The 27,741-nt window shown below is 48.0% G+C and overlaps 3 protein-coding genes across 9 annotated transcripts in view; 2 read left to right on the forward strand and 1 right to left on the reverse strand.

Annotated features, from left to right (window-relative positions):
- The window catches only part of ptprb (protein tyrosine phosphatase receptor type b), a 59,315-nt gene that overhangs the window by 1,200 nt on the left and 30,374 nt on the right, over window positions 1-27,741 (reverse strand). The gene's annotated exons all lie outside the window — the stretch shown is intronic.
- LOC146276435 (CCR4-NOT transcription complex subunit 2-like) lies at window positions 794-10,350 on the forward strand. 7 transcript variants are annotated; one of them, XM_084701675.1, is made up of 15 exons: window positions 794-907; window positions 3,247-3,372; window positions 4,223-4,295; window positions 4,810-4,960; window positions 5,096-5,290; window positions 5,392-5,471; window positions 5,568-5,687; window positions 5,797-5,945; window positions 6,173-6,293; window positions 6,441-6,597; window positions 6,961-7,022; window positions 7,162-7,211; window positions 8,119-8,219; window positions 8,411-8,555; window positions 8,865-10,350. In XM_084701675.1, exons 2-15 carry the CDS (start codon window positions 3,259-3,261, stop codon window positions 8,949-8,951), a joined length of 1,605 nt encoding a protein of 534 aa, XP_084557801.1. In that variant the 5' UTR covers window positions 794-907; window positions 3,247-3,258; the 3' UTR covers window positions 8,952-10,350. The 7 variants fall into 7 exon arrangements, with proteins under 7 accessions (XP_084557801.1, XP_084557804.1, XP_084557802.1 ...); XM_084701678.1 differs by having other exon boundaries at window positions 5,821-5,945; XM_084701676.1 differs by lacking the exon at window positions 794-907 and adding an exon at window positions 910-1,030.
- Window positions 13,521-26,474, forward strand: LOC146276436 (calcium-activated potassium channel subunit beta-4-like). Its single transcript, XM_084701725.1, has 3 exons — window positions 13,521-13,859; window positions 23,801-23,928; window positions 24,992-26,474. The coding sequence occupies exons 1-3, from the start codon at window positions 13,521-13,523 to the stop codon at window positions 25,269-25,271; spliced, it is 747 nt and encodes a 248-aa protein (XP_084557851.1). The 3' UTR covers window positions 25,272-26,474.

Consider the following 27,741-nt stretch of genomic DNA (forward strand, 5'->3'; position numbering starts at 1 on the left):
TTTTTTCATGCCATTGAGGAAACTCCAGTGACAAGATGAATGAGATCACAGCTCCAGTTTCACCGTGGAGACCAAAGACGAAGCTGAAAACAGTGGGGAGAGTATGAATTAACTCGAGAATGAGATGAAGCTCACAATAACCTTGCATATGTAACCTACACAGTGAGGGAGGTCAGCCAGCATGCATTCATGCATAACGTTATTGGATATACATATGATTTGACAAATGATCTAGGACATGCATGGAGGCCTTTGTAATCCACTGGACTGTAATTGACTAATGTGTAGCAATTAGTTTTCTTACCAGTAGAGGGCGTTAGCACCCTCTGGCCTCCCATCCTTCTGCTTAGTGTGATCAAAGAGAGTACCTGCTATTCCACCTCTATGTATTCCACATATGGAAAAGGTTAGCTTGTCTGCAAATAGGCAGCATCCTAACCTGCCCAGTGCCCATAACCGATAAAAGGCGACACGTAATGAAGGTTGGACCCCTTCTTATAATGTGATGTGAATCCTTGTGATGTGAGCTACCCTTCCAATCAATTTGGAATCGATAATTCATCATTAATGGACCTTTGTCTATCTTTATCATCAAAAGTATGTCTTCAGCAGACTCGAAGACACACACGAACATTATTACACTGAGCGTACCGACCCAGGACATCTTTGACAACATGTACATTTTTATTAGGCGCTGATATAATAGTACTGAGTATTATACAAATAACAATACAAGTAGTTATTTCTCTCTGCATCCTTTCCCACGCCAGACCAACTTGAGATTGCTTTGGAGGTTGAAACTAACAGGTCATAGGGTAAAGGCTGTCCAGCCAGCATCCCAGCATCCTCCACAGTCGAACCAACACACAGCCATCTTGGATATCCTCGGAGAAGAGAAATTAATGCGGTGAGTTTTTTTTCCTGTTTTTTTCCTTCAAATATACCGTCGTCGGTCTACCGGGGAACTATTGCATGTGAAACATTACTTTCTACGTTTTCCAGCGATGCCTGGTAGGAAGAAATTAGGCAGGTTGGTAGGGTTTAATCCGATCGTTTGGTTCACCGCTGTTGGTTTTTGTCTGAGGCTGTACAAATTGCGAGACGAGAGAGCCTAGACGGAGGCGGAGCAGGCCCAACTCGTTCAGCACAGACACAGTACAGTTACAGCTAGCGTTGTAGCTAACTAACTAGCTAAAGCTAAGTATATCTAGCTAACGATCGGTACCTCTGGCTTCAATAGTAATTGATCTAGATAGCTAGTCAGCACCTCATGTAGCTTATTTTTCATTCTGACGTGTTGTCTGAAGATAGGGAATTGCTAAGGTTGATCCTCAAATGTCTACGTAGCTAGCGAGCCTTGCTTCACAGTTAACGACTGATATTTCGATGGCTATGACAGCTATATCTAGCGACCAGGTAGTGGTGTGAATATTGCTTATACTTTAAAGTTGTTTAATTATTAATATTGTACAGTAAACTGGCATGCTACATGTTACTTCTGGTTGCTGTAATGATATTAAGATTGTTAACTAAATTGCCACCTACTTATTTGTAGTTTTCAACAGCTAGCTAGCTCAGTGGTAAAGGCTAGCTAGACTAGCTATCCTAACTAGATCGTTCACTGTGCAGGCTCTCGTTAGCATCCCTTATATTAGCTATTCCTATTTAGTGCAACGAGTAATAGTTTGCTAGCCACATTACCGAGCTGGGTTGTTGTTTACATCTGTAGTTTATACGTTGTCACTTGCTAGTCAGTTGTGCTATCAGTGCTAGTGCTGGCTGTGACCACAGAACCAGTCAATGTAGCCTATACATTCAAGCTAGTCTACGTAGCTCAGCCTACCTAATGCATACCATTGTTTGCGTTCTAGCTGGCGAGGTACTTAGCAAGTTGAAATGTGTTGGCCAGATATAGTACTGTAATCATGTCCTCTTTTGTTAATTTGTTTTTCGTACAGAGCTGACTTGCCACCGTGCTAGATAGTACTGGCTAGTTGTTTTGAATGTACAAAACCCTGGAGTAATGATTAGGTAGACATTTGACGCTTTATTTTGATCAACTTTCGCGCATTTATGACATATCGAACCGTTAAGGATAGTCATTGAGATTGTATCTCGTTCACAATATCCGTGTGCTCACTCTCACCCAGTCACGTTAAGCCTGATCTTGTGTGGGTTTGTGTTTGTGAATGTTTTGATTATACAGTGTCAGTGACAGTGTTCTAAATTCCCAGGCTCCATGTTCAAGGCTAATCTGTGAATCTGGGTTTATTAGCTGAGGTTTATTTCGTTGCATCAGCCAGTCCCACGGCTAGCTGTCTCCACTCACATCTAAGGTAATGTTGGTGTTTGGTCAAGTACAGTAGTCTATAATAGATGTTCTATTAATTGTTGAAGTTCCCAGTGGAGAGGTATTGATTCTTCCGTCAGTGGATGATGGAGGTATGGTCTCGAGGTCCACATGGTGTCTGTCATGGCTAAAGCATCCTCATATGTTTGGTTCAGTGTTTCACATTTGAAACTACATGGCCAACCTTTCCACGTAGTAGGTTTTGACAAGTTGTGTTTCGTTTAATGTAAAGCTACCTTGCATTCCTAAACGTTCCCTTGTTGATTTGTAGATCTGTTGATGTGCAGGACCATAGGTACAGTGTATTAAGTACATGTTTACTAACCCACGCAAGAATATTAGCTAGGTGTACTAAACTACAAGTTGATTATTAATTCCATTTCAACCCTCCCAGTACCAATCTAACTGCAACTTAAAGCTACTAGACAGAAATTCAAATGCATCAGATCATGTACACGTTGAACTGTGATGATGTGTGTGTGTGTGTGTGTGTGTAATAGCACACCGCTTGTTCAGGATGTTGTGTGAACAAGAACTGTGTAGTCAGGGAGCCGTGAGGGTGGGGGGGTGATTGAGTGATGGGTAGGTTGAAGGAGTGGATGGATCAAGGCTCTGTTGTTCATTGATATGACCATCCTGTTAGCCTTGCCTTTTGATAGTCAGACAGACAGACACACAGACGGGGTAGTCGAATTCCCTTCGCCATAATGCCATCATGAAATCCCTGAATTCTCTGCAGAGTCAGCTGACCCTGCCAACCCCTGTGCCACCTCAACCTGGCACAGCTGTGACAGGACCCCCCAGAGCCTCTGACAAGATCAGCCAGAGGTTTCTGGACACAGGGGGCTGAACGGTGCACTCAGCTGTAATCCTCTCCCTTTCTCCCCCCACTGCAGGTGACATACAGCATGTATACTCCCACAACAAGAAAGAAGTTTGTAGAGGGGGTCGAAAGTGACTACCCCGATGAGAGCATATACTACGGCCAGCCCTCCATGTTCCCTCATCGCTCAGAGAAAGACGTAAGTTTCCTTCCAGAATGGTCAACTCTTATCCATGCCCCCCCCCCCCCCACACACAGACTATCCGCCCCCCACTGGGTGGTCAGGTGTCTGTTCTCCCTGGCCGTGGAGCTCAGAGAGGAGTGAGGAGGAGTGACTGCACACTCTTCCCCTCCGTCCTCTGCTCTCAGTCCCAGCCTGTCAGCCAAAAGAGCTTGTTCTCTGGCTTGACTGATTCCTCTCGTCCTGGCCAGGCCTGTTGTGTGAACATTCTGGCCCTGTCTAGGGCGAAGCCATGCCAAGCTGGAATTATGCCCTCAGGCTTAGGCCAGGTAAGGTTAGTGCTGCTCACCAGACACTGGTCTGGGGATGGTGAGTGTGACACCAGGCTGCCCAGAGGTCTGTCTACTGGTGTGGAGAAGATTGTCATTACATTTAGTCATTTAGCAGACGCTCTTATCCAGAGCGACTTACAGTAAGTACAGGGACATTCCCCCCGAGGCAAGTAGGGTGAAGTGCCTTGCCCACACAACGTCATTTGGCACGGCGGGGAATCGATCCGGCAACCTTCTGATTACGAGCCCGACTCCCTCACCGCTCAGCCATATGACTCCCTAGATGGCTCAGAGGGTCAGGTCGCTGTGCTGGACAAGCCTGGAGAGGAAGGGCATGATGGCGCTCTGCTCTGTTGTTGACAGTACTGGCCAGAAGACCTCTCACCCCAGACATTACTTATGAGCTCCATCCTGGATCTGAGGCTGGAGAAGAATGATCTCATCTCAGTCACCTCAGATCGCCTCCACTGCTGTGAGGTCAGGTTGAAGGCTGGTGACTAATGTGTGTGTGTGTGTTTTCTTCTGTCTCCTTGTAGATGCTGGCTTCTCCATCCCCGTCGTCGTCAGGTCAACTATCGCAGCTCGGAGCCAGTTTATACGGCCCACAAAGTAAGCAGACACACATGTTGATAATAACGTGTACCAGTGGGAAAGGCCTGTGGGCAGGTGTGTGGGGGTTGTTGCCTTGGTTACCCGATAGAAAGAGGTGCCTGGATAGACATCATTACTCTGCCCAGAGAGAGAGGGGGAGAGACAGAGAGAGAGACAGAGAGAGAGAGAGAGACAGAGAGACGGAGAGAGAGAGAGAGACAGAGAGAGACGGAGAGAGAGACGGAGAGAGAGACGGAGAGAGAGACGGAGAGAGAGAGATAGAGAGATAGAGAGAGACAGGGAGAGAGACAGAGACAAGGGGAGTAACTTCACCTATGAGGCCAGGACTGCAGCTGGCAATAACCACCCTACATGCTGATAAAGCAAGGAAGAGTAGGCCAGACAACAACCAATAATAATAATAATAGAAAAGAGCAGAAAGACAACAATGGTCAAGCGGGAGTCTGTGTTGTGATTTGTGTTAAAGGGCTTGCACGTGTTTGACTGTGTGTGTGTGTCCCTTCCTCTCCAGGTGCACAAGGCTTCCCTATGAGGGGCATGAACAACAGCACTCCTCAGTTGAACCGCAGCTTACCACAGCAGGGCTCCCAGCTGCCCAGCCACGTGCCCCCCACGACGGGAGTGCCCACCATGTCCCTCCACACCCCGCCCTCGCCAAGCAGGTAGGGCCCTACACGCCAAACCTAACACACCCCTCAGGTAGACCAAGGCCTGTACAAACACACCCTCCTCTCCCTTTGAAGTGGGATGGAATGGGATGGGATGTTTCCTGTGACTAATCTCTCCTGTCCCTCCAGGGGCATCTTGCCGATGAGCAACAGGAACATGCTGAACCACAACCAGGTTGGGGGGGGCCAGGCGGGGCCGGGCATGGGGGGTGGCAGGACCAACAGCATGGGCAGCTCAGGGCTGGGCAGCCCCAACAGGAGCTCGCCCAGCATCATCTGTATGCCCAAGCAGCAGCAGTCACGGCAACCCTTCACCATCAACAGGTAGACACACACACACACCCACACACACACACACCTCAGATGGACTGTGTTGTCCAGCTTTTGTTTGGTGTGTAACAACTTGTGTGTGTTTTGTGTTTCAGCATGTCGGGGTTTGGTATGAACAGGAATCCAGCGTTTGGGATGAACAACTCATTATCTACCAACATCTTCAATGGCACAGGTGACACAGACACACATGTTTCCCTGGTACAGTTCAGCTGCAAGCCTGCCCATCTGTTTGTCAGTGTGTAACTGTTGGTTTTGTGTGTGTGTGTAGACGGCAGCGAGAACGTGACAGGGCTGGACCTGTCGGACTTCCCCGCGCTTGCAGACAGGAGTCGAAGAGAAGGGAACCCTACGCCTCTCCTAAACCCTCTGGCAGGGCGGGCCCCCTATGGTGAGCCCTGTTTGTGTGTAATCAAGAGGGAGATACCATTCGGGCGAGGGTGGGGGGGTGGGAAAAGCATGCACTTCAACGTTGCTATCGCTAACATACTTCCCTGAAGATTCGCTATACTATCCCTCACCAGTTGGCATGGTGACCAAGCCGTCGAGTGAACAGAGCCAGGACTTCTCCATCCACAACGAGGACTTCCCCGCCCTGCCCGGCCCCAACTACAAGGACCCCACGTCGGCCGGTGACGACAGCAAGACGGTCAGCAGCTCCCTCACTCAGACCCTGTGCTGCTACCTGCCCAGCTGGCATTCTCTCTTTCTCTCTACTTCTCTCGCTTGTGTATTCTCTCTCTCTTGTTCACTTTCAGTCTAGTTTTCTCTCTGTTTCTCTCCCTCTTCTCTCACGCTTTCTCTCACTTAAGTCATTCCACACAGACACACTTCTCTTCCTGTCATGCTGACCGGACTGTTTGTCTCCCTCTGCAGAATCTGAACTCTTCAGGCAAGAGCTCGTCCAGCACAGACGGCCCCAAGTTCCCCGGAGACAAGGGTTCCACGGCGCCTAGCAACAACCAGCAGAAGAAAGGAATCCAGGTGCTACCTGACGGTGAGCCTCCGCCCCCTCTCCCCAACTTGCACCAATCACAGTCCGTTTCTCCACCACACACAACCCATCTCAAAAGACTAAACTAGAAGCAACACTGTGTTGGTGAGCATAACAATGAAACGTGTGTGTGTGTGTGTGTGGGCCCAGGCCGGGTGACGAACATTCCCTCAGGGATGGTAACAGACCAATTTGGGATGATCGGCCTGCTAACGTTCATCAGGGCGGCGGAGACGGACCCTGGCATGGTGCACCTGGCCCTGGGCAGCGACCTCACCACCCTGGGCCTCAACCTCAACTCACCTGAGTAAGTACACCTCACACCCAGGGCCCGCAAGCCAAGGGGCATCCCTTCAGACACTCCAGTCGGCACTTCCACTCGTGTGTGTGTGTGTGTGTGTGTGTGTGTGTTAGAGATCACTGTTAAGCCTCTGATGTCTTGCTAATCCCTGTGTGTGTCCCAGAGCGCCTTGCCCTGCCCCAGTAGACCATCTGCAGCACTGATAGGTCAGAGTGTGACTAGTGGCCAATGGGAGCTGAGGCTGCTGTGTCAGGCCAGATGCAGGGTAGATTGTCTCGGAGGTGTCAAGTTGGGTTGATGGGTGTTGTAGGACTGTAGATGACATGACAGGGCAGCATGACAGGCTTAACGCTCTGCTCTGTTCTACAGAAACTTGTATCCCAAGTTTGCATCTCCGTGGGCCTCAGCTCCATGTCGACCCCAGGACATCGGTGAGTTCTCCTGCCCTGGCAGGGTGCCCTAGAACTGGGGAAGGGAACCAGAGACTCCCTCTTCAGTCCGGAGGTTCCTTTTAAAGTGGCTCGTAGTATTATTGACTAAATCAGGCCCTCTCTATCTCCTCTCTTTCAGATTTCCATGTTCCATCTGAGTATTTAACCAACATTCACATAAGGGACAAGGTAGGTGCTTGCAAACACAATACACAATTGCTTCACAAACTAAAAAAAAAAAAAAATGATAATAATGTACCCTTTGTACAATATTGTCATTTCCCAATAACGTTACCGTTCTCATTGGAATAAGAGAAGTTGGTGCTCTAAACTGCTTTTAGTTGCACAGATTCATCCTGAAATCTTTCAAATTGAATGGCCTCTTCAAATCTAATTAGAGCTGTATAGACCACCACTCTACAGTCAACTAATTCACACTGCCATGAATTCACCTGGTCTTTCATCTACGTGGATTCTCAATACATACAATACACAATACATACAATTACACCTTAACGGTATTTTATAATGTCCAACTGCAACCTGACATTGCAGTCTGGGCCACGCTGAAAGCAGCTGTGTGCAGTAGGAAGATGACTTCAGCTCTCACTATGTCGACGGCACAGGGATGTTTCGATCAAACACAACGGATGTGTTTTGCTTTTTTAGGTGCAACTCAATTGATCTGGAGTTGATTGGCGTAGCGTGACAGAGTGGTGGTTGTAGCCAGTCTCGTGAGGGACCAGCTAACAGTGTGATCTGTTCTGCCCTGTCTGTGTGCACTAGTGACAGCCAGCCAGCTTTTATCTCACCAGGGGATAGGTGTAGGACTGTAGGACTGGGCGCTCTGCAGAGTTGAGTGCAACCCCTTTCTATTGGCATGACTAGACCTTAAGGGCACTGAAGCATCATGTTGCTGGGCTGCTGTGGCTGCGAAGCAGGCCGCCGCTGAGGCCTCTGTTGGAGCTGCTGCTCGGAGTGTTGCTGTCTGAGAGGGCGGCTGGCTGGACAGAGAGCGATGTTGGACTCATCCCCTTTTTGCCCTTCTCCCCGCTCCGTGTCTCTGTCCTCTCTCTGTCCTCCTTCCTGTGTGTAGCTGGCTGCTATCAAGCTGTCGAGGTATGGCGAGGACCTGCTGTTCTACCTGTACTACATGAACGGAGGAGACCTGCTACAGCTGTTGGCTGCAGTCGAACTGTAAGTATGCCACCCCGCTCGCTGGCGCCCTCCTCAGGGCGATGGGGGCACTGCAGGCGATCGCTGGCACTGCTCTTTTATACCGTTGTCTGTTCTGATGCAGTCAGCTCCACCCGTTGACTCTCACCTCTGTTCCTCGGACCAATCAGCTTCAGCCATGTAACCCATAGCTCTCCGCCCTGTCCAATCAGGTTCAACCGGGATTGGCGGTACCACAAGGAGGAGAGGGTGTGGATCACGCGGGCGCCGGGCATGGAGCCCACACTGAAGACCAACGCCTACGAGAGGGGCACGTACTACTTCTTCGACTGTCTTAACTGGAGGAAGGTTGCCAAGGTAACAGCGCCCCTACGTCATCTGAGTTTACGTGCACTGTTCACTTCCCTGGCCACCGAGCCAACTGAGACCGTGTGTGTGTGTGTGTGTGTGTGTGTGTGTGTGTGTGTGTGTGTGTGTGTGTGTGTGTGTGTGTGTGTGTGTGTGTGTGTGTGTGTGTGTGTGTGTGTGTGTGTGTGTTTGAGAGGGAGTCGAGAGTGTTTTCGGAAGAAGTGCGTTTGAGAGGCCGATTAAGTGTGTTTTGAGAGAGACGCAGGGAGAGGGAGAGTATGTGTGAGTGACATACTGTCATGCTTGTTCCTCCTTCAGGAGTTCCACCTGGAATACGACAAGCTGGAAGAGCGTCCTCATGTTCCCTCCACCTTCAACTACAACCCTGCCCAGCAAGCCTTCTAAGATTGGCTGACTGGCTGCCCAATCCCACCCACGCCCCACAAGGGAGTGGCTGTCCTGGCCCGTCACTCAGTGAATCCCCGACCGCAGCAGCTGCAGAAACTCCTGTGATTGGCTCAGGCTCCAATGGTTTTTATTCCTTCCTTAACGACAGATCGGCCAATCAGGACTCAGATAGGCCCACCCTCCGCCATTTTGGCTCGGAGAGGTGCCCGCCTCCCCAGAACGATGTGCTGCCCAAAAACAGACGCTTTCTTTTAACATTTTTGTTTTCTTTTCCTCCTCTCTCTCTGTCTCTCTTCCTTATCCCATTTTTTGTTTTGTTGTCGTTTGAACATTCAGACTTTGGTTTACGCCTCCTTGCAAACGAACAGACAGACATACGAGGCCAGACAATGGACATCACCATTACATACACACACAAAGCTGTACATACACACCTACTCACACCTCCAGACCTACCTAAAAACTCTGCCAGTGACAGAGTCGTACCAGTTTCTATGGTGTTCAGAGACAATAACATGGAAATCAAACCTCACCACTTTCCTAACTTCCTATAGCACAGACAAACAAAACAGTCAAAGAGGCCAGGTGAAAATGCAATGTTCATTGTAGCACTATTTCGTAATAAAAGAACACAAAAGATGTTTGTGGATTCCTTATGTAACAACACTCACAATCTCACCACAATTAAATTCCAGAAAGACATGCGCCTCTAAACAAGCAGACATTTTTTTTTTCTTTCTTTCCTTTCTTTCTCCCTCCTTTCATCCTCACCTTTTCACTCCTCTCCTCCCTGAATGTATCTCCCCCTCTCTGGTGTAGAGCAGAGAGCGCCACCTATGTGCGGGAGGTAGCAGGTTTCAGTTCCTGGACGAGCCCCCATTCTCACTCGTTGATACAATTTTGTAATAGATGTGTACATTTTGTTTCTTTTTCCTTTTTTAAGTTTTCTTGGGGACATCACACAAAAAAATGACATGTATGTACGAATGTGTATATATTATATATATGACATCTATTTTGGAGAAGTAAAATGCAAAAAAAAAAAACTTAAAGAAGAGAAAAAGTTGCCATGCTGTACCTCGTTTTTAGGAGGTCGGCGTGGACGCAATACAGACCCGTAGGGGGCAGTGTCCACCAGACTGTTCTGAAACTACCTGACCGGGGGCCATGCCTAAACACCTGACCTGACAATTGGACAACAATAACAATCACGGCGACAACACAACTAGAGCCAGACGCTGAGTGAGCCATGGACACCCACACCCATGTGACCCGTGTGGAGGGATATGATTGGAGCAGAAGGACTGAGGCACTTTGACGTTTGGCTGTTTTCAACGGCAGCTTTTCATAGGAAAAGAAAAACAAATAAAAAAAAAATTATGATAATGAGAACAAACTGATCGTGTATTTTGTAATTCTGGCTGCTTGATTTTGTAATTAAGTCGTAAGCCTGTCCTGGATGTGCTTTGTGTTAATGGCATTTCTGACAGGTTATGTCTGGAGTTTACGTTTCTGGATATGTGAGACATTGTTGATTTTAACTTTGCTTTGCTGTGCATTTTGATTGAATTTGAGATCTGTGACTGGTCAAGAGAAAGCCTTGACTTTAAAAAAGTATCTTTTTGGTTTTGTCTTAGGTCTAATTTAAAGAACTCTTATTAGCCCAATGCTTCCTTAAGTACTAGAACGCACGTAGCGCCATCTTTTGGACAGTCAAGAGTTGGTGGACTTGCAATAGGGTAATATGTAACTCTCCAAGCCTCTCTTATTTTCATATGAAGGCCCAATTGGTTGATTAAATTATCCAAGCCTTTCAGGACCGAGTTACGTAGCTTTTCAAGAGTAAACCTGAAGAAATAATGTAGGCTATCCAATTGTTCTGGGAACCAATGGCAAATATTTACAATTAGGCAAAAGCAAATTAAAGTTGGTTTTTATGTGCGGCATAATAACTCACCGCAAATTTCTTTGAAAAAGCTAAACCACTTTCCAGCGGTGCAGCGGGCCAGAAAAATAACGGAGCTGGCACAGTGCAGAGCCGATAACTGCACGGAGACAATAACTTTACCGTAAGCCTTGTGTGTCGGTCGATGATTTGTTGCCATCCCATTCCTTGTGAGACCAAGGTGAGAGCACTAAAAATATAATACGGTAATAAAACCTCAATATAAAATATCGAAACAATAAACGTACGACAGGGAGAGTATTCATCTTAAGGGAGTGGCGGTAGGCTATACCAATAGCCTAAGATTTACAGTCTAAAAAACATATAGGCCTTGGACCGACTGTAGGACTGTGGGTATGAACGGAATATTCTTTAAGAAACCCAGCTTAATATCTGGTTCCCTGTATTTGAGGGATGAGGTGGACTAGCTGGACCAGCTGATAATCAGAAGCCGATCAGCACAGCCACTGCACTGCCTAGCGCGTTTGGCGGAAAACAATTCTACCTTTTTACATAGGCCTACTGGAGGAGCGCTGAGTGTGAGGCCAGTCTCTTGACCAAGGCTCTCTGATGGCATTAGCAAGTACGAAGCCAGTTGAAAGGGACCATACACGCAGACGTGCAAACAAAACACACTTCTCTCAAACGAGTACACTGTTACTTCTACACGATAAATATGCAAGAGGCTAGAACATCCTATTTCACAGTACATTTTCTATCCAGTGTGTGCTAATGAGAAATATCTGAAGAGGCTGTACAGAAAACATCTTGACCCACATAGCAGAGTCCCAGCTGCAGGCAGGGAAGCTCCTCTCTCCTGGAGAAAGACATGGACAAAGCACAGACCAAAGTTTTCTCAGAGGGTAAGGGCCAGGCCATAGCAACAGTTGAAATAGAACCGAATACAATCAACTAGAATAGATAGCCTGCAATACAATACAAAATATAACTGAATTGGTTTCATGTGACAGCAGTGTTAGGTACAGACCAGACCTAAAGCCTGAAGCAAGCAAATGTGACATATTGGAGCAGGAGTCTCGTTTAGTTAAGGTTAAGGGCCTATCATCTTGAGTCTCCTACCGAGAGTGTATGTTGTGGTCTGATGGCAATGTAGGTCTGCTGGCAGGATGTACAGGTCTATTGACGATCATTGAGTGTCAAGGGAGTATAGGTGACATCATTCACTCCTCTCCCAGAGCTACTTTACACACTATCAAAATCAATCACAAATTCACACACTCACACACACACACACACACACACACACACACACACACACATTGTGTCTGTCTTTGTCCACCAAACACACAGTCATGCCCCTTTCCTTTTTCTCCTTTCACCTCTCACTCGATGACAGCCCCTGTAGATCTGCCAGAGTACTAGCCTGTCTGTCTGGCAGCTTCACAATAACTGTTAACCCCTAAGGAAAGAGACCGGTTATGACCGGTTGGGTGTCTTTGTGCTTTGTATGTAATAGGTCACTATGAAAATGAATGTTTTCAGGTAAAGTATATTGTACTTGCCTATTCCAATGTCATATCCCTAGACTGGTCAGCATGGAATTCAAAGTTGATATCAAATCAGACTTTTATAACATTTCGTTTGAAACTTATTTTCTAAGCAAATAGCTTTGGGGTTCGACATGATATAGCAGAATTACTGGAGATTTGGACCTCGGTTCTGTAACAGTTTAAGAACATGTCGAGGAAAATAACAGATGTGACCTAGACGGGCCTTTCAGGCACGTGTACTACATGTCGTTGCTTTTGCCTAATCGCTGCTTCGGCGATGGCAATAAAACCGCTCGCATAATGATTGTTTTTTATATATCTGTACGTAGGATAAGGCCTAATCTCTGTGTTTGTGCCAAACTGTGATGTCACGTCCTCGTGCGAAATGCTTCTTTTTGATCATGCTTGTGGCAATTTGGGTAGACTAAATCACAGATTGAAGACGTTCTTCATGTAGGTAATTTTTACTGACTCAACAGGTCCGCTGTAGTCTATCTCTAAGGCAATTGGCGATGCGCCAGTGCCTTTCCCTTCTTTCAGCTGTTTGAGCCCTTGTATAAATTTAATCGGTTGTTAGTAGGCTACATTCAACTTTCATCCTGATAGTTTTACTGGCACGCCATCCGCTAGGCTCGCTGCCAGAGTTTCTGCAGGCCGAGAGAGCAGTCTCTATCCGGCCAGTCGGAGCCTATCCGTGCGGCGTAGTGGAGGCAGTGAAGACAGAAGCGCACATCATCCAAGGCAAGGGCACATATTTGCTCAGAACCCCATGCTATTTCTGCATAAGAGGCTTACCTAATCCCAGATGCAACATACAGCTTCAACAAAGTCCAAATCTGGATGGAGCGTCGAGATATGCATCAGAAACCTCACGCGTAAGAGGAGGGGGCAGGGCAGCACTGGCGACTCCGCTTTTGCCAAGTTCTCTTGACACCGGGCGGCAGACCACAGAGACTAAAGAGCAGAGAGAGTGGCAAAGGGAAGTTTTGAAGAGGAAATAGCTCGTATTTGGGGCTTCCTATTGGGCTGGCCGGATATAAACAGAAGCGCCCATCTCCATCTCTTCGCAATCTTTTCATCCATGCGGCCAGATAGACGCACGGACCAGGAATGATGGCGAAAATGAGGGTTTCATACGAGTACTCGGAGGCGGAAGATAAGAGTATTCGACTGGGACTCTTTCTCATAGTTTGCGGCATTCTGTCTCTCTTCATTCTCGGCTTCTGCTGGCTCAGCCCGACCCTCCAGAGCATGCAAAGCAAGCCCTCCAACTGCACCGTGGTGTCCGTGCTCCGACCAGAGGAGATGTTTGAATGCGTCTTCACGTGTGGGGCAGACTGCAAGGGCACGTCGCTGTATCCCTGCCTCCAGATCTTTGTCAACAACTCCGAGTCCAACTCTGTAGCTCTCCTCCACTTCGACGAACAGCAGTTGGTGCTTAATCCAAAGGTGAGTCCTCGAAAGTCGACCATCTCGGTCACTCGGTGGTGATTGTAGAATGATTAATGGGCAACATGAGGCTAGGGATGCCAAGTGGCTCATCTGTTAGCTGACCAAATCAGTAGGAAGAGCGATTTAGTTTAAACAAATTAAAATTGAATACTTTCTTTTACAGTCTTGTCGAGACTATTAAAAACTTAAGAAACAAACAAAAAACATTCAATATGATATAGTGGATTTAAAACGTTTCAGTGTTTCACAAGTTAAACTTTCATGAAGTCAAAATCATCACAGCCTGGTGCAGATGAGTCCCAATGAGGCAGGCAGTATGGATGAAAGGACCAGAGATTGGAGAAAAATCTGAATGAAAGTGTTATTGTGTGTGCTTATATATGTGTGTGTGTCTGTGTTTGTGCTTATATATGTGTGTTTCTGTATGTGTGTGTGCGTTTGTATGCATGCTTAACTGCAGTTTTTTTTCACACTTCAAAGACTACAACACACGTGTGATTGTTCAGTGTCAATTCTACTGTTGGGCATTCACACCCATTTCTGTCACCCCCTCCTTTCCTGATCCCCAAAAACTCCCTCCCTTTCAGTCCCAGCACTCCTCAACCCCCCCCCCCCTCATCCTCCTTAGACCTTCCCCCTCATCCCCTCACCCCCACACATCACCACCTCACCTTTTCCTCACCCCCAAATCCTTCCCTCCCTTCTGTCCTCTCTCTCTCACTGCTTTCACTAACAGACCTCATTCCACCGACGTCACGCCCGTAGGCTCTCATCCCCTCTTCCCCCGGCGCTATGGTAACCACACAGCACCCTCCTCTCCCCAACCCCCTGTCACATCTCTCTATATTTGCTGGGCTGCCATGGCAACGGCCAGGAGCGGCCATGGTAACGGCCGGCAGACGTAGCCGCACGTGTTGCAGAGAGGCAGGAGGCTGCCTCCCCTGGTCCACACCCAGGTCTGGGGAGAGGGCAGGGTTTGGAGCGTGTATAGACACAGGATTTCACTGAAACAGCCCTTCCAAATAAAAAAAGCAATCGTTCAAAGGATACATGGGAGACTATCCCTCGGGTGGCTGTGTGACCAAAAATGGGACTGAATCTGTAAACCTGAAAGGATGCAGTATGTCTATACTTTGGCCTCACACCACTGTCTGAGGTTTTTTTGCAGCACTGTTCAGGGATAGCTTGTCTCAGTCCCAAATGAGGGTTTTCTGTTTGTTGTTATTAAGGATTGTGGACTGTGAGAACTTCAATGCGTGACTTGCTCTTAAAACAGCGGATATTGATTGTTGCTTTCCAAATGTTTGTGTGTGTGTTTGGGTTTTGTGTGAATGTGTGCCTTGGTTTGATAGAGGCAAACAAAACAGATTAGTTAGTCTCTAAAGACTGTGGAAGTTAAGGTGAAAAGCTGTCATGGACAAAAACAGCCTCTTAGTCACTAAGGATCCCTCAGCGATTTGTTAACTGCCAACACACACATGCACCATTGTAAATAGAAGGGCTGCTGTTTCCTGCATCCCTTAAAGGGAGCTGAATAGTTAGTCTGAAGGCAGAGGAGAAGGAAATAACATGTGATTATATAGATTTGGAGGAAGCACTTCAATTAAGTGGGTTCCAGGGTCAAAGTTCTGTCCTAAAAATGCTTTAATTGATTACACCACAGAAGAGGAAACGTGTATGTATGTGTGTGTGTGTCTGTGTTCGAGTCCTTCCAAGCCCCGCCCCCATTTTTCTCAGTCCTTCCATCTCACATAGGATAAACCGACAGGTACAGTACGTGAAGGAAGTGGTATAGAGGCGGTGTTGGGGGGGGGGGGGGGGTTGAAGAGGAGGTGAGACAGGGTGGGGGGTTGAAGCGGCATTAGGGGGAGTGGAGACGATGGCCTTGTAGTTGAAGTGGTTATGAAGGGTTGGCTATAGACTTGATTAGGCTTGATTAAATGATAATTGCAGATAATGACATCGCTCAGCTGTGACTGGGCCAGTCTGCACTGTACATGAGCAGTACAAAGAAAAGAGGAAGGAAAATGAAGAGTGGCAGGACAGAGGACAGGACGAGAAGGACAGGACAGAGGACAGGACGAGAAGGACAGGACAGAGGACAGGACTGGGGACAGGACTGGGGACAGGACAGAGGATAGGACTGGGGACAGGACAGAGGACAGGACGAGAAGGACAGGACAGAGGACAGGACAAGAAGGACAGGACAGAGGACAGGACTGGGGACAGGACTGGGGACAGGACAGAGGATAGGACTGGGGACAGGACAGAGGACAGGACGAGAAGGACAGGACAGAGGACAGGACTGGGGACAGGACTGGGGACAGGACAGAGGACAGGACGAGAAGGACAGGACAGAGGATAGGACTGGGGACAGGACAGAGGACAGGACTGGGGACAGGACAGAGGATAGGACTGGGGACAGGACAGAGGACAGGACTGGGGACAGGACAGAGGATAGGACTGGGGACAGGACGAGCGTTCCAGTGATCTCTAGGTTTATGAACAAGGGAAGAAAAGATGAGAGGAAAGAAAAAAGGAGTAGAGTGAGGGAGCAGATTGAGGAGCAGATGAATGAAGGTCTATGTCATCAACAGCCTTAGTAGTTGGTTTGTCTCTGGGGGTCAGTTGACCTTTTGGAAAAAGGGGTAATGAGAGCAAAGCCTCCTGGGAAGTTGGGGTCGTAATGACTTGATTAAAGCACCTGTGGAACCGCTGAGTGATGTGACATTAGAATGGGACACACACTCTTTCTTACACACTGTTTGCCTCTACCACACACACACACACTGTCTGCCTCTACCACACACACACACACACTGTCTGCCTCTACCACACACACACACACACTGTCTGCCTCTACCTCACACACACACACACACTGTCTGCCTCTACCACACACACACACACTGTCTGCCTCTACCACACACACACACACACACACACTGTCTGCCTCTACCACACACACACACACACACTGTCTGCCTCTACCACACACACACACACTGTCTGCCTCTACCTCACACACACACACACTGTCTGCCTCTACCACACACACACACACACTGTCTGCCTCTACCTCACACACACACACACACACACACACACACACTGTCTGCCTCTACCACACACACACACACACACTGTCTGCCTCTACCTCACACACACACACACTGTCTGCCTCTACCTCACACACACACACACTGTCTGCCTCTACCTCACACACACACACACTGTCTGCCTCTACCTCACACACACACACACACACACACACACACACACTGTCTGCCTCTACCACACACACACACACACACACACACACTGTCTGCCTCTACCACACACACACACACACTGTCTGCCTCTACCTCACACACACACACACTGTCTGCCTCTACCTCACACACACACACACTGTCTGCCTCTACCACACACACACACACACACACACTGTCTGCCTCTACCACACACACACACACACTGTCTGCCTCTACCACACACACACACACACTGTCTGCCTCTACCTCACACCCACACATACGTCAGCTGGTTTGGAGCTCCCCACATGTTCACCAATCACGGAGCAGCATGTCTCCTTACCGGACCCATCTTACGTTTTCTTATTGTCATGGTAACACTATAAAGCAGGACTGGCTGTTGATGTTGAAGCAGTCGGACAGACAGACAGATGGTTTGTAAATGTTGAGTTGTTGTTGAGTGACTATATCGAAACTGACAAACACATGCACATGCACGCATACACACACAGTTCGCACATACATACACATTCCAAAATAACCAGGGTGCGGAGGTTTAAATGAGACTCTGTTGTGTTGATCCAGACTCTAAATGGTCCATTGGCTGTGCTCTGCCTTGTTGCTTAGCCTCAAATTGACAAGTAGCAGAGAGCAATTTGTTATCTATTTCAACAAAGCTGAACTCTTTTTGAAAACAACATGGGATTGTAAAAAGACAATCTTAGAGTGCCCTCATTCACGCTTGTCAGAGCATGTCCGTGTGTGTGGGGGTCTGTGTAGTGTAGTCTCTGTCAAACCTTCCAGCTGGAGTGCTAACAACATAGCTGCACTTTTTTTTCCTTTAGACTACTATAATGTCTAAAGTTTCCCAAGGAGATGAGACCCTTCAACCTTGAACACTTTCTGAGGCCATGATCACAAATTCACACACACACACACATATACTCAAGTACAATACATCGATAAGAATAAACACACAAACACAAAAAAACAAATACGAATACACACAGACAGATGCACACATACACACACAGGCAGATAACCACACGGACGTGGTCGATGTGACCACCGTTTAATCCCAAGCTGAGGAGGTTTTGAGAGCCCTTATGGATGGAGAGAAGAGCGTTTAGGGAATCGGCTCACGTCGGAACTTCCCTCCACTCCATTGACCAGAGACTGGGACCACCGTTGGGATCTCGAGCTCAAGCGTCAAATCCAATCACAGAGCCAGTACCAGGACATGGAGATTCATACCACATACAAGGGGCCTCATGTGCAAGTGTGCAAACCCTGCCACATCGGTGTGGTCTTGTGATAGCATTCATACACACATATCGCACGCACACCAACACACACACACACACACACATTTACAAACACACAAGGCCGCGCACACACACCCTCTCTGTAGAGAATGGAATCCTGCCTTCTCCTACCTCCCATCTGTCTCCCTCTGAAGTTCCTCCAGTCTGCAACTCAGTGTACCTAAGAGAGGGAGACTGCCCACCTAAGTAAGGATTTAAATTGGCTTCTGAAGAGAGGAGATGAGAGGCAAACAGGGATTTGGATGGTTGGGATTACATTCCAGATGTGTCAATCTGTGTTTTTCTGTCCGGCTATGTACCTTCCCTCCCAGATTATAACTATTGTTCTAGAGACAACTGGAAATATCCAGATGAATGGTGTGTGTGTGTGTGTGTGTGTGTCTTGCATGGTGTGATTGTGTGTTGCATGGTGTGTGTGGGTGGCATGGTGTTTGTGTGTGCGGTTATCAACCGCTAGTCCACTCCAGTATCTGTCTGTGTTATATATCACGTCCTTACACCCGCCTCAAAGCCCTGTGAGAGTGTGAACACTGTCTCTGCTGTGTGCTGATGGAATTTCTAGGACTGATGTTATTCATTCCACTGGCATTTATGGCCTTTTCTTAATGTTGCGAGTGTGAGGCAGAGAGAGTGGAAAGGTAGCGCCATTGGCGGAGAGAGAAAGTAATTTGGTCTCTCTTTAGTTTTTGTTTGAATCCATTTGAATGGATGGTGGTGGAGTTCATTTCCATTTTACACAGGGTCATTCACTCCAGAGGGAGTGCCATGCGTGCTTGTGTGTGTGTGTGTGCGCGTGCAGGGAGACAGGTCATATTGTTGAGTGTCTGCCTTGTGTCATCCTGAATATGTTAAACCCTCCAGCAAACGGATGAGTCTTTCCTCCCTCTTAAGGATGAAGGGATGAGGGAAGGAGGAGAGAATGGGGAGGGAGGGTGAAGCAGATTAATTGAGGTCAATCATCCTCCAGTAACCAGGCTCTTAAGATAGTTCTGAGTAAATGAAAGTGAAAGGGAGGCACTGTGATCTAACCTTGATGCAAGATCTCCTGGAGACTTGTAGTCAACCGGCCATCGATTCTGTTCCTCAGGCTGTCGAGAGGAACCTAGAGATCAGCCTTGATCTGCAGACGCTTCCTTTTGCTTCTCATGCTGCGTGTCTATGTGCAAACAAGCATTCAGTGTGTGTGTGTTTGTGTGTGTGTGCGTGTTTGTGTGTTTGTCTGTAATTTATTGATGAAGGGGGCTCCATATTTGAGTGTCCCGAGTTATAAATTCTCTTTGAATGACTCTGTGACTTGACCTAATGGCACTATAAGTAGAAAGAGAGAGATAGAGAGTTTATGGGTTGAGGTAATCTCTGTTTCTCAACATCCAATCTTCCGACAAAGTGTGTGTATGTGCGCGTTAATCTCCGCAGGGGAAAGACAGTCATTCCCAGTTCTGATATGATATGTGTGCAGGGGGAGTTTCTCAGGGGCCATGTCTACATGACCTGTCTCATTCACATGATCTACAGCACCAGGCAGAACCCTGCTAAACACTCACACTCACTCACAGACCTCAATCTTATTTCTCTCTTTCTCCCTGTCTATTGTCCTAAAGGCTGAGGGAGACGGCAGAGACTGCAGAGATCAGGGGACAGATGACATCACAGTGATGTCAAAAGAAAAATCAGAAATCAGAGAAAAGCTACTTTTTCTGAAAGGTCACCATCGTCACACTCCTACTACTCTTCTTTGTCATGTGGTTTCTGATTGGCAGCTCACTGCTACCTGGTATTTCTGTACTGTGATCTTTCAGCTAGAGAGAGAGAGAGAGAGAGAGAGAGAGAGAGAGAGAGAGAGAGAGAGAGAGAGAGAGAGAGAGAGAGAGAGAGAGAGAGAGAGAGAGAGAGAGAGAGAGAGAGAGAGAGAGAGAGAGAGAGAGAGAGAGAGAGAGAGAGAGAGAGAGAGAGAGAGAGAGAGAGAGAGAGAGAGAGAGAGAGAGAGAGAGAGAGAGAGAGAGAGAGAGAGAGAGAGAAGCTGCCTGCTTCAGAGTACACTCCAATACAAATGCAGCAGCATGTGTGCATGTGTCAATGTGTTTGTGTGTGTGTGTGTGTGCCAGGGACTGGGTCTCCATCTGCCGGTCTGGGACAAATTTGAATGATTATACACAGACGGACTAATAATAACTAGATGTGAATAATCCTGATGGTTGATTTAGAGCCATCAGGACCAAGCCAGCAGGGTGACGCTTGGTAATGGCTGCCCTGGGCGTTCATGGGTAATTACTCTACAAGTAACATAGAGACACAAGTTGACAGACGTAGCCATTCTCTTAAACAGAGAAATGATAGAGCTGGAGTGAAACAGAGGAAGGGGGAGCAGGAGAGAGAGAGAAGTGGATTTCAATTTCTACCAGGTTGTTTCAGGGCAAACGCTTTGATATTCAACTTGTCCCACAATATTATGATAGGGGTTACAAACAAACAAACAAACACAATGACCAGTCAAGGACTATCTACATGGTGTGTTTGAAGAGAGTTGTGTGTTGTGACACATGTTGTTGACTCATCTGTGTGTGTTTATTTGTGTGTGTGTGTGTTACTCTTTATGCGTAAACAAGTGTTCTGTCTCGATATAATCCTCTAAACAGGAGTGGCTGTCCTTTTCATCCAAGTCTCCATATGTTGTCATGATAGATGTGTTATTCAGCCAGGAGGCAGAGATTGAATCACTGACATTGGGGATAGATGAGGGATTCCTCTGGGCTGAGGTTCACAGTTAATGAGAGTGCCCTGTGTGTGTGTGTGTGTGTGTGTGTGTGTGTGTGTGAGTGCAGTGTGTGTGTGTGTGTGCAGTGTGTGTTTCCATGTGTGTGTGTCTAGCCCCTGTAACTCTGCCTAAGTAAGCTAATTATCGTTAATAAGGAACAGGCAGGGGCTCCAGACTTCCCAGGGGGCACAGTCTCTCTCTCTGCCCAGTCAGGAGCCTTCCTCCCTGGGGATCAACTACCTCCCATGAGTCCTGCTAACCACCAGGTTAAGGGAGAGTAGCATGGTAAAGAGGAAGCTCGAAAAGACAGGGTAGAGAGAGGAATTGCTGATTCATCTGTGTCACTTTCATTCAACCTCAGGGAGAGGGAATACAAGGAAGGAGAAAGGGACAAAGAAGGGATGAAGGGATGGAGAGAGAGATGTAAAGGAGCCTTGACGGGGATATAGGAGAGGAACAGGTAGGGAGGGCGAGGTAGGGAGGAACAGGATGACAGGTAGGGAGGGCGAGGTAGGGAGGAACAGGATGACAGGTAGGGAGGGCGAGGTAGGGAGGAACAGGATGACAGGTAGGGAGGGCGAGGTAGGGAGGAACAGGATGACAGGTAGGGAGGGCGGAAGTGAGGAGAGTAGAGGACAAGAAAAGAGAGGAGATCTGAGATGAATTAGCTGGTTATAGGACAGGAAAAGATCCCTTTGGTCTCCATTAAATATAGAACACTGCTGAGCTGGCAATTTCTCTCTCTCTCTCTCTGTCTCTCTCTGTCTCTCTCTCTCTCTCTCTGTCTCTCTCTGTCTCTCTCTGTCTCTCTCTCTCTCTCTGCATTTATTTTTCAAGCTCTCCTTCTTCTGTCCTTCCTCTGTAAAATAATGATGTTATTTTCTTCTTGTCTGTTCCAACCAGATTAGTGTGTGAGTGGATCTGGAGACTGCTTTGGTGTCCAGTCCTTTCTCATGCTGGCACACAACACACACAGCTTCTCACACACACAAACACACATGTGCTTGTCAGGAGGAAGGAGCGGAGGAGAGGTGAGAGTGAAGCTGAGGTACAGGGAGATATAGAGAGTGGATGATGTGGAGACAGAGTGGTTCCAGAGCAGTTCTACGCCATCAGGATTAGCTGGTCCACCAGCCAGGCCAAGGCAGAGTGTGGCCTGCCAGCGCTACACCGCCACGGGGCCATGGGTCACCAGCCAGGCAGAGGCAGAGTGTGGCCTGCCAGCGCTACACCGCCACGGGGCCATGGGTCACCAGCCAGGCAGAGGCCCTGCACAGCTTTTCTCAATCTCTCCTAATGCCAGGCCAGAGCAGAGTGCAAGCATCATCAGCCACTTAGAGCTGCACAGTTCTGAACAGAAGAGTGTCAGTGTGTGTGTGTGTGTGTGCGTGTGTGTGTGCGTGTGTGTGTAGGGGGGTGGGCTTGGTTAGGGTCAAAAGATATTCCCTCTCTCTCTCTCTCTCTCTCTCTCTCTCTCTCTCTCGCTCTCTCTCTCTCTCTCTCTCTCTCTCTCTCTCTCTCTCTCTCTCTCTCTCTCTCTCTCTCTCTGTCTCTCTCTAAGGCAGTAACCTACAGTACAGATACTACAGTCTTGTCCCAATGACATTGCGTGACAGTTTGATGTAGCGTAACTGAGCGTGCATTGCAGTAATGTTATGTATTTTTTGGTTTGAGATTATTATCTTTTCATGGATAATACAATACATGTCCACTCTTGCAAAAAGACAACTTTGCAAGTCATGTGTGTGTTCAGTCATGATTGTGTATGTGTGTTCTCCCCCCAGCTGTACGGTTCGGTCATGATTGTCAACATCAGTGCCATCACCATGGCCACTGCACAATCTCCGAATGATGTGACATGCTGTTTCAGTTTTTTTTCATTCATAAAGGAGAGGTAATTGTTCAAGGCATGACTCATACAGGCAGTATTATCTGAAGCACCTCAAAGCATGTCAAATCCACACACACACACACACACACACACACACACACACACACACACACACACACACACACACACACACAAAGGGTCCCCTCCTCAACTAACCCAGCCGTACTCAGAGCATTTCCACAGAAACCCTGATGCCCCGGTGAGAAGGAACCTTGGCAGGATTCCAATCAGGCCGCGCGTGTGTGTGTGTGCACGTGTCTGTGCGTGTGTGTGTGCCCGTGTGTTTGTGTGTCTCGCCCTGTTGGTGTATGACCCATCATGAGGCTTAGAGGCTGCTGCCCTGGAGTTATCATCACCCTGTATTGAAGGAGTGGGTCTGTCTCTGACTGGGCTGGAGACACAGACAGACCCACCCACCCACAGCCCTGTCAGACACAGCCCTCCTGACGAGCCTGACACAGACACACAGACTGAGAGACAGCTGCTGAAGCCTGTCTCAGGCTTCACACAGTCCTCTGAGTCAGAGAACCCTGGACTATGTTTAGAAAAGACCATGTAGGGCAGTAGTGCAGAAATGGGAAACTAGCTTCCGACAGTCTCGTAGCTCTAGACTATTATTTGAGTGTACATATTGTATACAGTGTGCCCAGGGGTTTGTGTTGCAGGTCCGATGTGTAACAGTGTTTCTTGTCCCTGCTGCACCCTGCACACAGTGCTCGTACGTTCCGCCCTGCGAGCGAGACAACCAGAAGAACCAGAAGAATGTTCTTTGGTGGGAGGATTACTGGACCAAGGAGGTCAGCTCCCAGTCTTTCACCTGCTTCTTCAACCAGCAGAGACGGTGAGACACACACAGACACACGCACACAGACACACACACAGACACACACGGCCCAGTCCCAGAGACAGAAAGAGCACAAGCATCCAGACGAGTTTTTTCTCTGTTACTCACATATTGTTCCTGCCTTCACCCAGGGCCCTGAGCTTGTCGAGGCCAGTCCTCAATGATGGAGTGTAGGAGCAAATACGTGTGTGTGAGTGTTTGTGTTCATGTGTGTGTGGGGGTATGTGTATGTGTATGTGTGTGTGTGTGAGAGAGTGTTTGTGTGTGTCACCATCTATTTCTGGGTTAGGGGACTAGGGAGGAGAGATGTGAGAAGCTCTGACAATGTGACGTTACCGGGGAGACCAGGTGGCGTAGTAGAATGTCACATGGCAACCTCATGGAATGACACTGGTGTTTCTCTCTTCCTTATCTCTCTTTTGTCTCTCTCTCTCTCTCTCTCTCTCTCTCTCTCTCTCTCTCTCTCTCTCTCTCTCTCTCTCTCTCTCTCTTGCTCTGTCTGTCTCTCTGTCTCTCTCCTTCTGTCTCTCTCCTTCTGTCTCTCTCTCTCTCTTGCTCTGTCTGTCTCTCTGTCTTTCTCCTTCTGTCTCTCTCTCTGCCTGTCTTTCTCTGTCCTCTGCAGTAGGTGGTGCAGTGTTGGCAGTAGTTAGACCCCTATAGACCTCTCCTCACTCCTCCCATTCTCTCTCCTCCCTCCCCCCTCCCCATTTGTCAGCTTCACGTTGCCCTGCTTAGCCAGGCCTTGTCTAATATATGCACATAATAAACTAGGCGCAGCCTGACTGACTGCCTTACATACTCTTAGTCTGCACTTTGTGTACCAGCTACTCCAGACTGATGACAGGGGTAATGTTCTGGAGGGCTTGCACTTCATAAACCCATTTTAAGAGGCTGGGATGGAACTGCAAGCTAATCTTACAAGTTGCCCCTTAAACATGATCGTTGCTTAGTTTTATCCTTACTTGTATTTACGTGTATCCATCCCTGTCCTCCTGTATCAAACCCCCTCCTTCCTTCCTTCCCCCCTCCCTCCCCATCCTCACCCCCCCCCCCCCTGCAGGCCAGATGACGTCCTTTGGCGTCGTTCCCACGACTCCAGTGTCCTCCTCCACTGTGTCCTCTGGCCAATGGTGAGCCTGCTGGTGGGCACGCTCATTGTGCTCCTTACTGTGTGCGCGCGGAGCCTAGCTGTCCGAGCCGAAGCCCTCCAGAAGAGGAAGTGCTCCTACGAGGTGGCCGACGCCTCACAACAAGGCAAGACGCATGTGAACCCCGCCTCCTCCACACGCACCCTGCCGCTGTTCGCCGTGCCGGTCCGACGCCGCGACCGCGAGCACTAAAACGCGGGATCGCCACGGGGACAGGTCACGCAGGACTCCCAACGCCGTTGTAGAACGTGGGTTTAACGCAACAACGGAACACGGAGCCGGGACATTGAACTAGAACTTGTGTGTTTTGGTCATGACGATGATGATGATGATGATGCTGCCGTGGAGGAGGACGATGAAGACTGCAAACATGTAGCACCTAGTAACAACCTCCTAGACAGGCTCAGGCACGTCCACGTGACTGCAGATGAAACCTGAACTCTTCTGATTGGAGAGAAGAAGAATAGTGTGCTTGTGTCACCTGGACTTCACCCAGGTCTAACGCAGCACTAACCAAGGTCAATGCTCCTCTAGGTTGGTAGCTAGCTGAGGATGCCGGTAGCTGACGCCCGCTGTGCCCTGGTTTTGGGGGCATAGCCGTACAGACATGACCCATTGCTGTGTGTGTTCCGTTTTTCGGATTTCGGGGGTCTGTCTGTAGCACACCTCTAAACCACTGCTGCTTGTTGTGTTGTCTCTCTGTGTGTGTATAGACATTTCTGGTCTGTGTCTCTGTGATAATGAAGATTGTATTACTCTGCTGGTCCATCTCTTACTGTCAGACCATATACAAGGACAAGGTGTTCTCTCCGCCCAGTCCTGCGCCAGCTGTGGAAGAGAACCCCTGGATTCTCCTCAGAAGCACGCCCTTCAAGACTCTGTAGAACTGCACACGCTTGAAAATATCTGCTGAATATTTCTCTCATGGCTACCTTTCTCTCTTTCTCTTGTTTCCTGTGATATGTCACAAAATGAATGTTTTTTTCTAAGCCACAGTAGCAAACTTTTGTTTTCGCTGTGTATCCCTTAAGCTGTCTTTTGGGATCCAAAGTGTTCAACTGTTCCATGTATGAACTGTTATCCACATGACCCGTGACACTCTGCTCCAAAGAAAAGGATCTCTCAGTCTCCTCTATCACCCATGTAGCTTCTGTGTATTTGTATGACAGAATGTAAGACTTTTTTTGTCCTTAAGCTAAAAATGAATGATATTTCGTACTTAAAGCCATATGCTAACATTTGAGTGCAGCAAGGGACTGCTGTAGTTGCAGACTGTGTTCGGCTTCTAGCAGGCTCAGTGTGGTCCCGAGAACGAAGAAACAAGCTTTTCAAAAGCGAATTCTCTGGAGTTCAAATGATGAATAGTGCCTGATATAGGTATTTTAATAAAAATGAAGACATACAATCAGAATATGAGTGTGTTGTTGGGTGAACTGTTCATCATTCCACTCGTATTTTCCATCTGTCCTACACCTGTCCTACTGTCCCGAATCTGTTGAGTCCATCTGTGCTCCATCCAACCTCTAGAACAGACTAAACACACTAAGGATCACCTTCACTCATGACCTAGTTACACTCTTCATCATCCTCTTCCTCACATCCCATCCCCCCTGCCCCTCTCTCCTCCTCTTGTCTCATCTCTTCATCATTATTATTGTTGTCATCATCTGCCTCTTGTTGTCAAGACGTCTGTCTCTAATTATGCGGTATCTAACGAGGGTTGCCATGACAGCCAGGCTTATCATAGAGAATGGCTTAGATATTCTTGGAGAGGAGAGAAGGGAGAGTGAGAGAAAAAGAGGACCGGCAATAGAGAAACAGGGAGGTCTAGCAGAACTGTTGAAGGAAGGTGTGAACACCCAATATCACTTAGAGAGGGAACATGACATATCGAAGTCTTAACACCGCAGATATGCTTCAATGCTGAACCAACTGTTTCTTTTCCTTCCCAGACATTTCATTCTCAGTCTGAGAACAACATCAAATGGAGGGACGGCTCGGGGATGGAGAGATGGAGGCTTAGGGGATTGGGAGGGTCGATAAAGAATGTGTAAGGCTTTCTAACGCAGCCAGGCCAGAGAAGGTTTACAGTGTGGACCAGGGCCAGGGAGGGTTTGACTGACATTTACTGACTAGTTTTATTATGTTCACACACACACACGCACACAGGCAAACACACTTTCGCATTTGAGTGCATCCCAGTTTTACTATATGGATGAGAAGCCCAGATAGAATTTAAATGATTATGTAACAAACCCCATGATTACATTAGAATTCACATGCAGTAAACCAGTTCACAGTTCCTCACCCTAAAATCCTGTCAGAACCACAGCCAGAACCACATATTACAGATTAAAGATTCTAATTCCTGCCTTATTATATCAGAGTACAGCTGGAGGAGGAGAGAGGTGGGACTATACGTCGTAATATCCAGAGTAATCCAGACCAGGAACACCTCGTTGTGACAAATGGGATTACGGCTGTTCTGATTGGACAGGAGAGCCAGCGGGTCATCGCTCTCAATCCCAGGAGAATCTCAACAGAATGTTATTGTGGATGTTACTTCCTGGTGTGTCAGATTGAGAGGAACTAGGGCAGGAGGCTCTAGCTTTATAAATAGACAACACGTCTGTCTGTACACGCCTTGTATCCAGGTCTATCA

This window comes from Hypomesus nipponensis, chromosome 7 (genome assembly GCF_054491055.1).
Source record: "Hypomesus nipponensis isolate SF chromosome 7, ASM5449105v1, whole genome shotgun sequence".
In the NCBI taxonomy this organism is placed as follows: domain Eukaryota; kingdom Metazoa; phylum Chordata; class Actinopteri; order Osmeriformes; family Osmeridae; genus Hypomesus; species Hypomesus nipponensis.

Coding starts and splice junctions, on each gene's coding strand:
- LOC146276435 (XM_084701673.1), top strand. CDS start 1,387: ATGGCTATGACAGCTATATCTAGCGACCAG. Junction 1,417..3,246: donor CAGCTATATCTAGCGACCAG/GTAGTGGTGTGA, acceptor CCCCCACTGCAG/GTGACATACAGCATGTATAC. Junction 6,294..6,440: donor AATCCAGGTGCTACCTGACG/GTGAGCCTCCGC, acceptor GTGTGGGCCCAG/GCCGGGTGACGAACATTCCC.
- LOC146276436 (XM_084701725.1), top strand. CDS start 13,521: ATGATGGCGAAAATGAGGGTTTCATACGAGTACTCGGAGGCGGAAGAT. Junction 13,860..23,800: donor AGTTGGTGCTTAATCCAAAG/GTGAGTCCTCGA, acceptor CCCTGCACACAG/TGCTCGTACGTTCCGCCCTG. Junction 23,929..24,991: donor TTCTTCAACCAGCAGAGACG/GTGAGACACACA, acceptor CCCCCCCTGCAG/GCCAGATGACGTCCTTTGGC.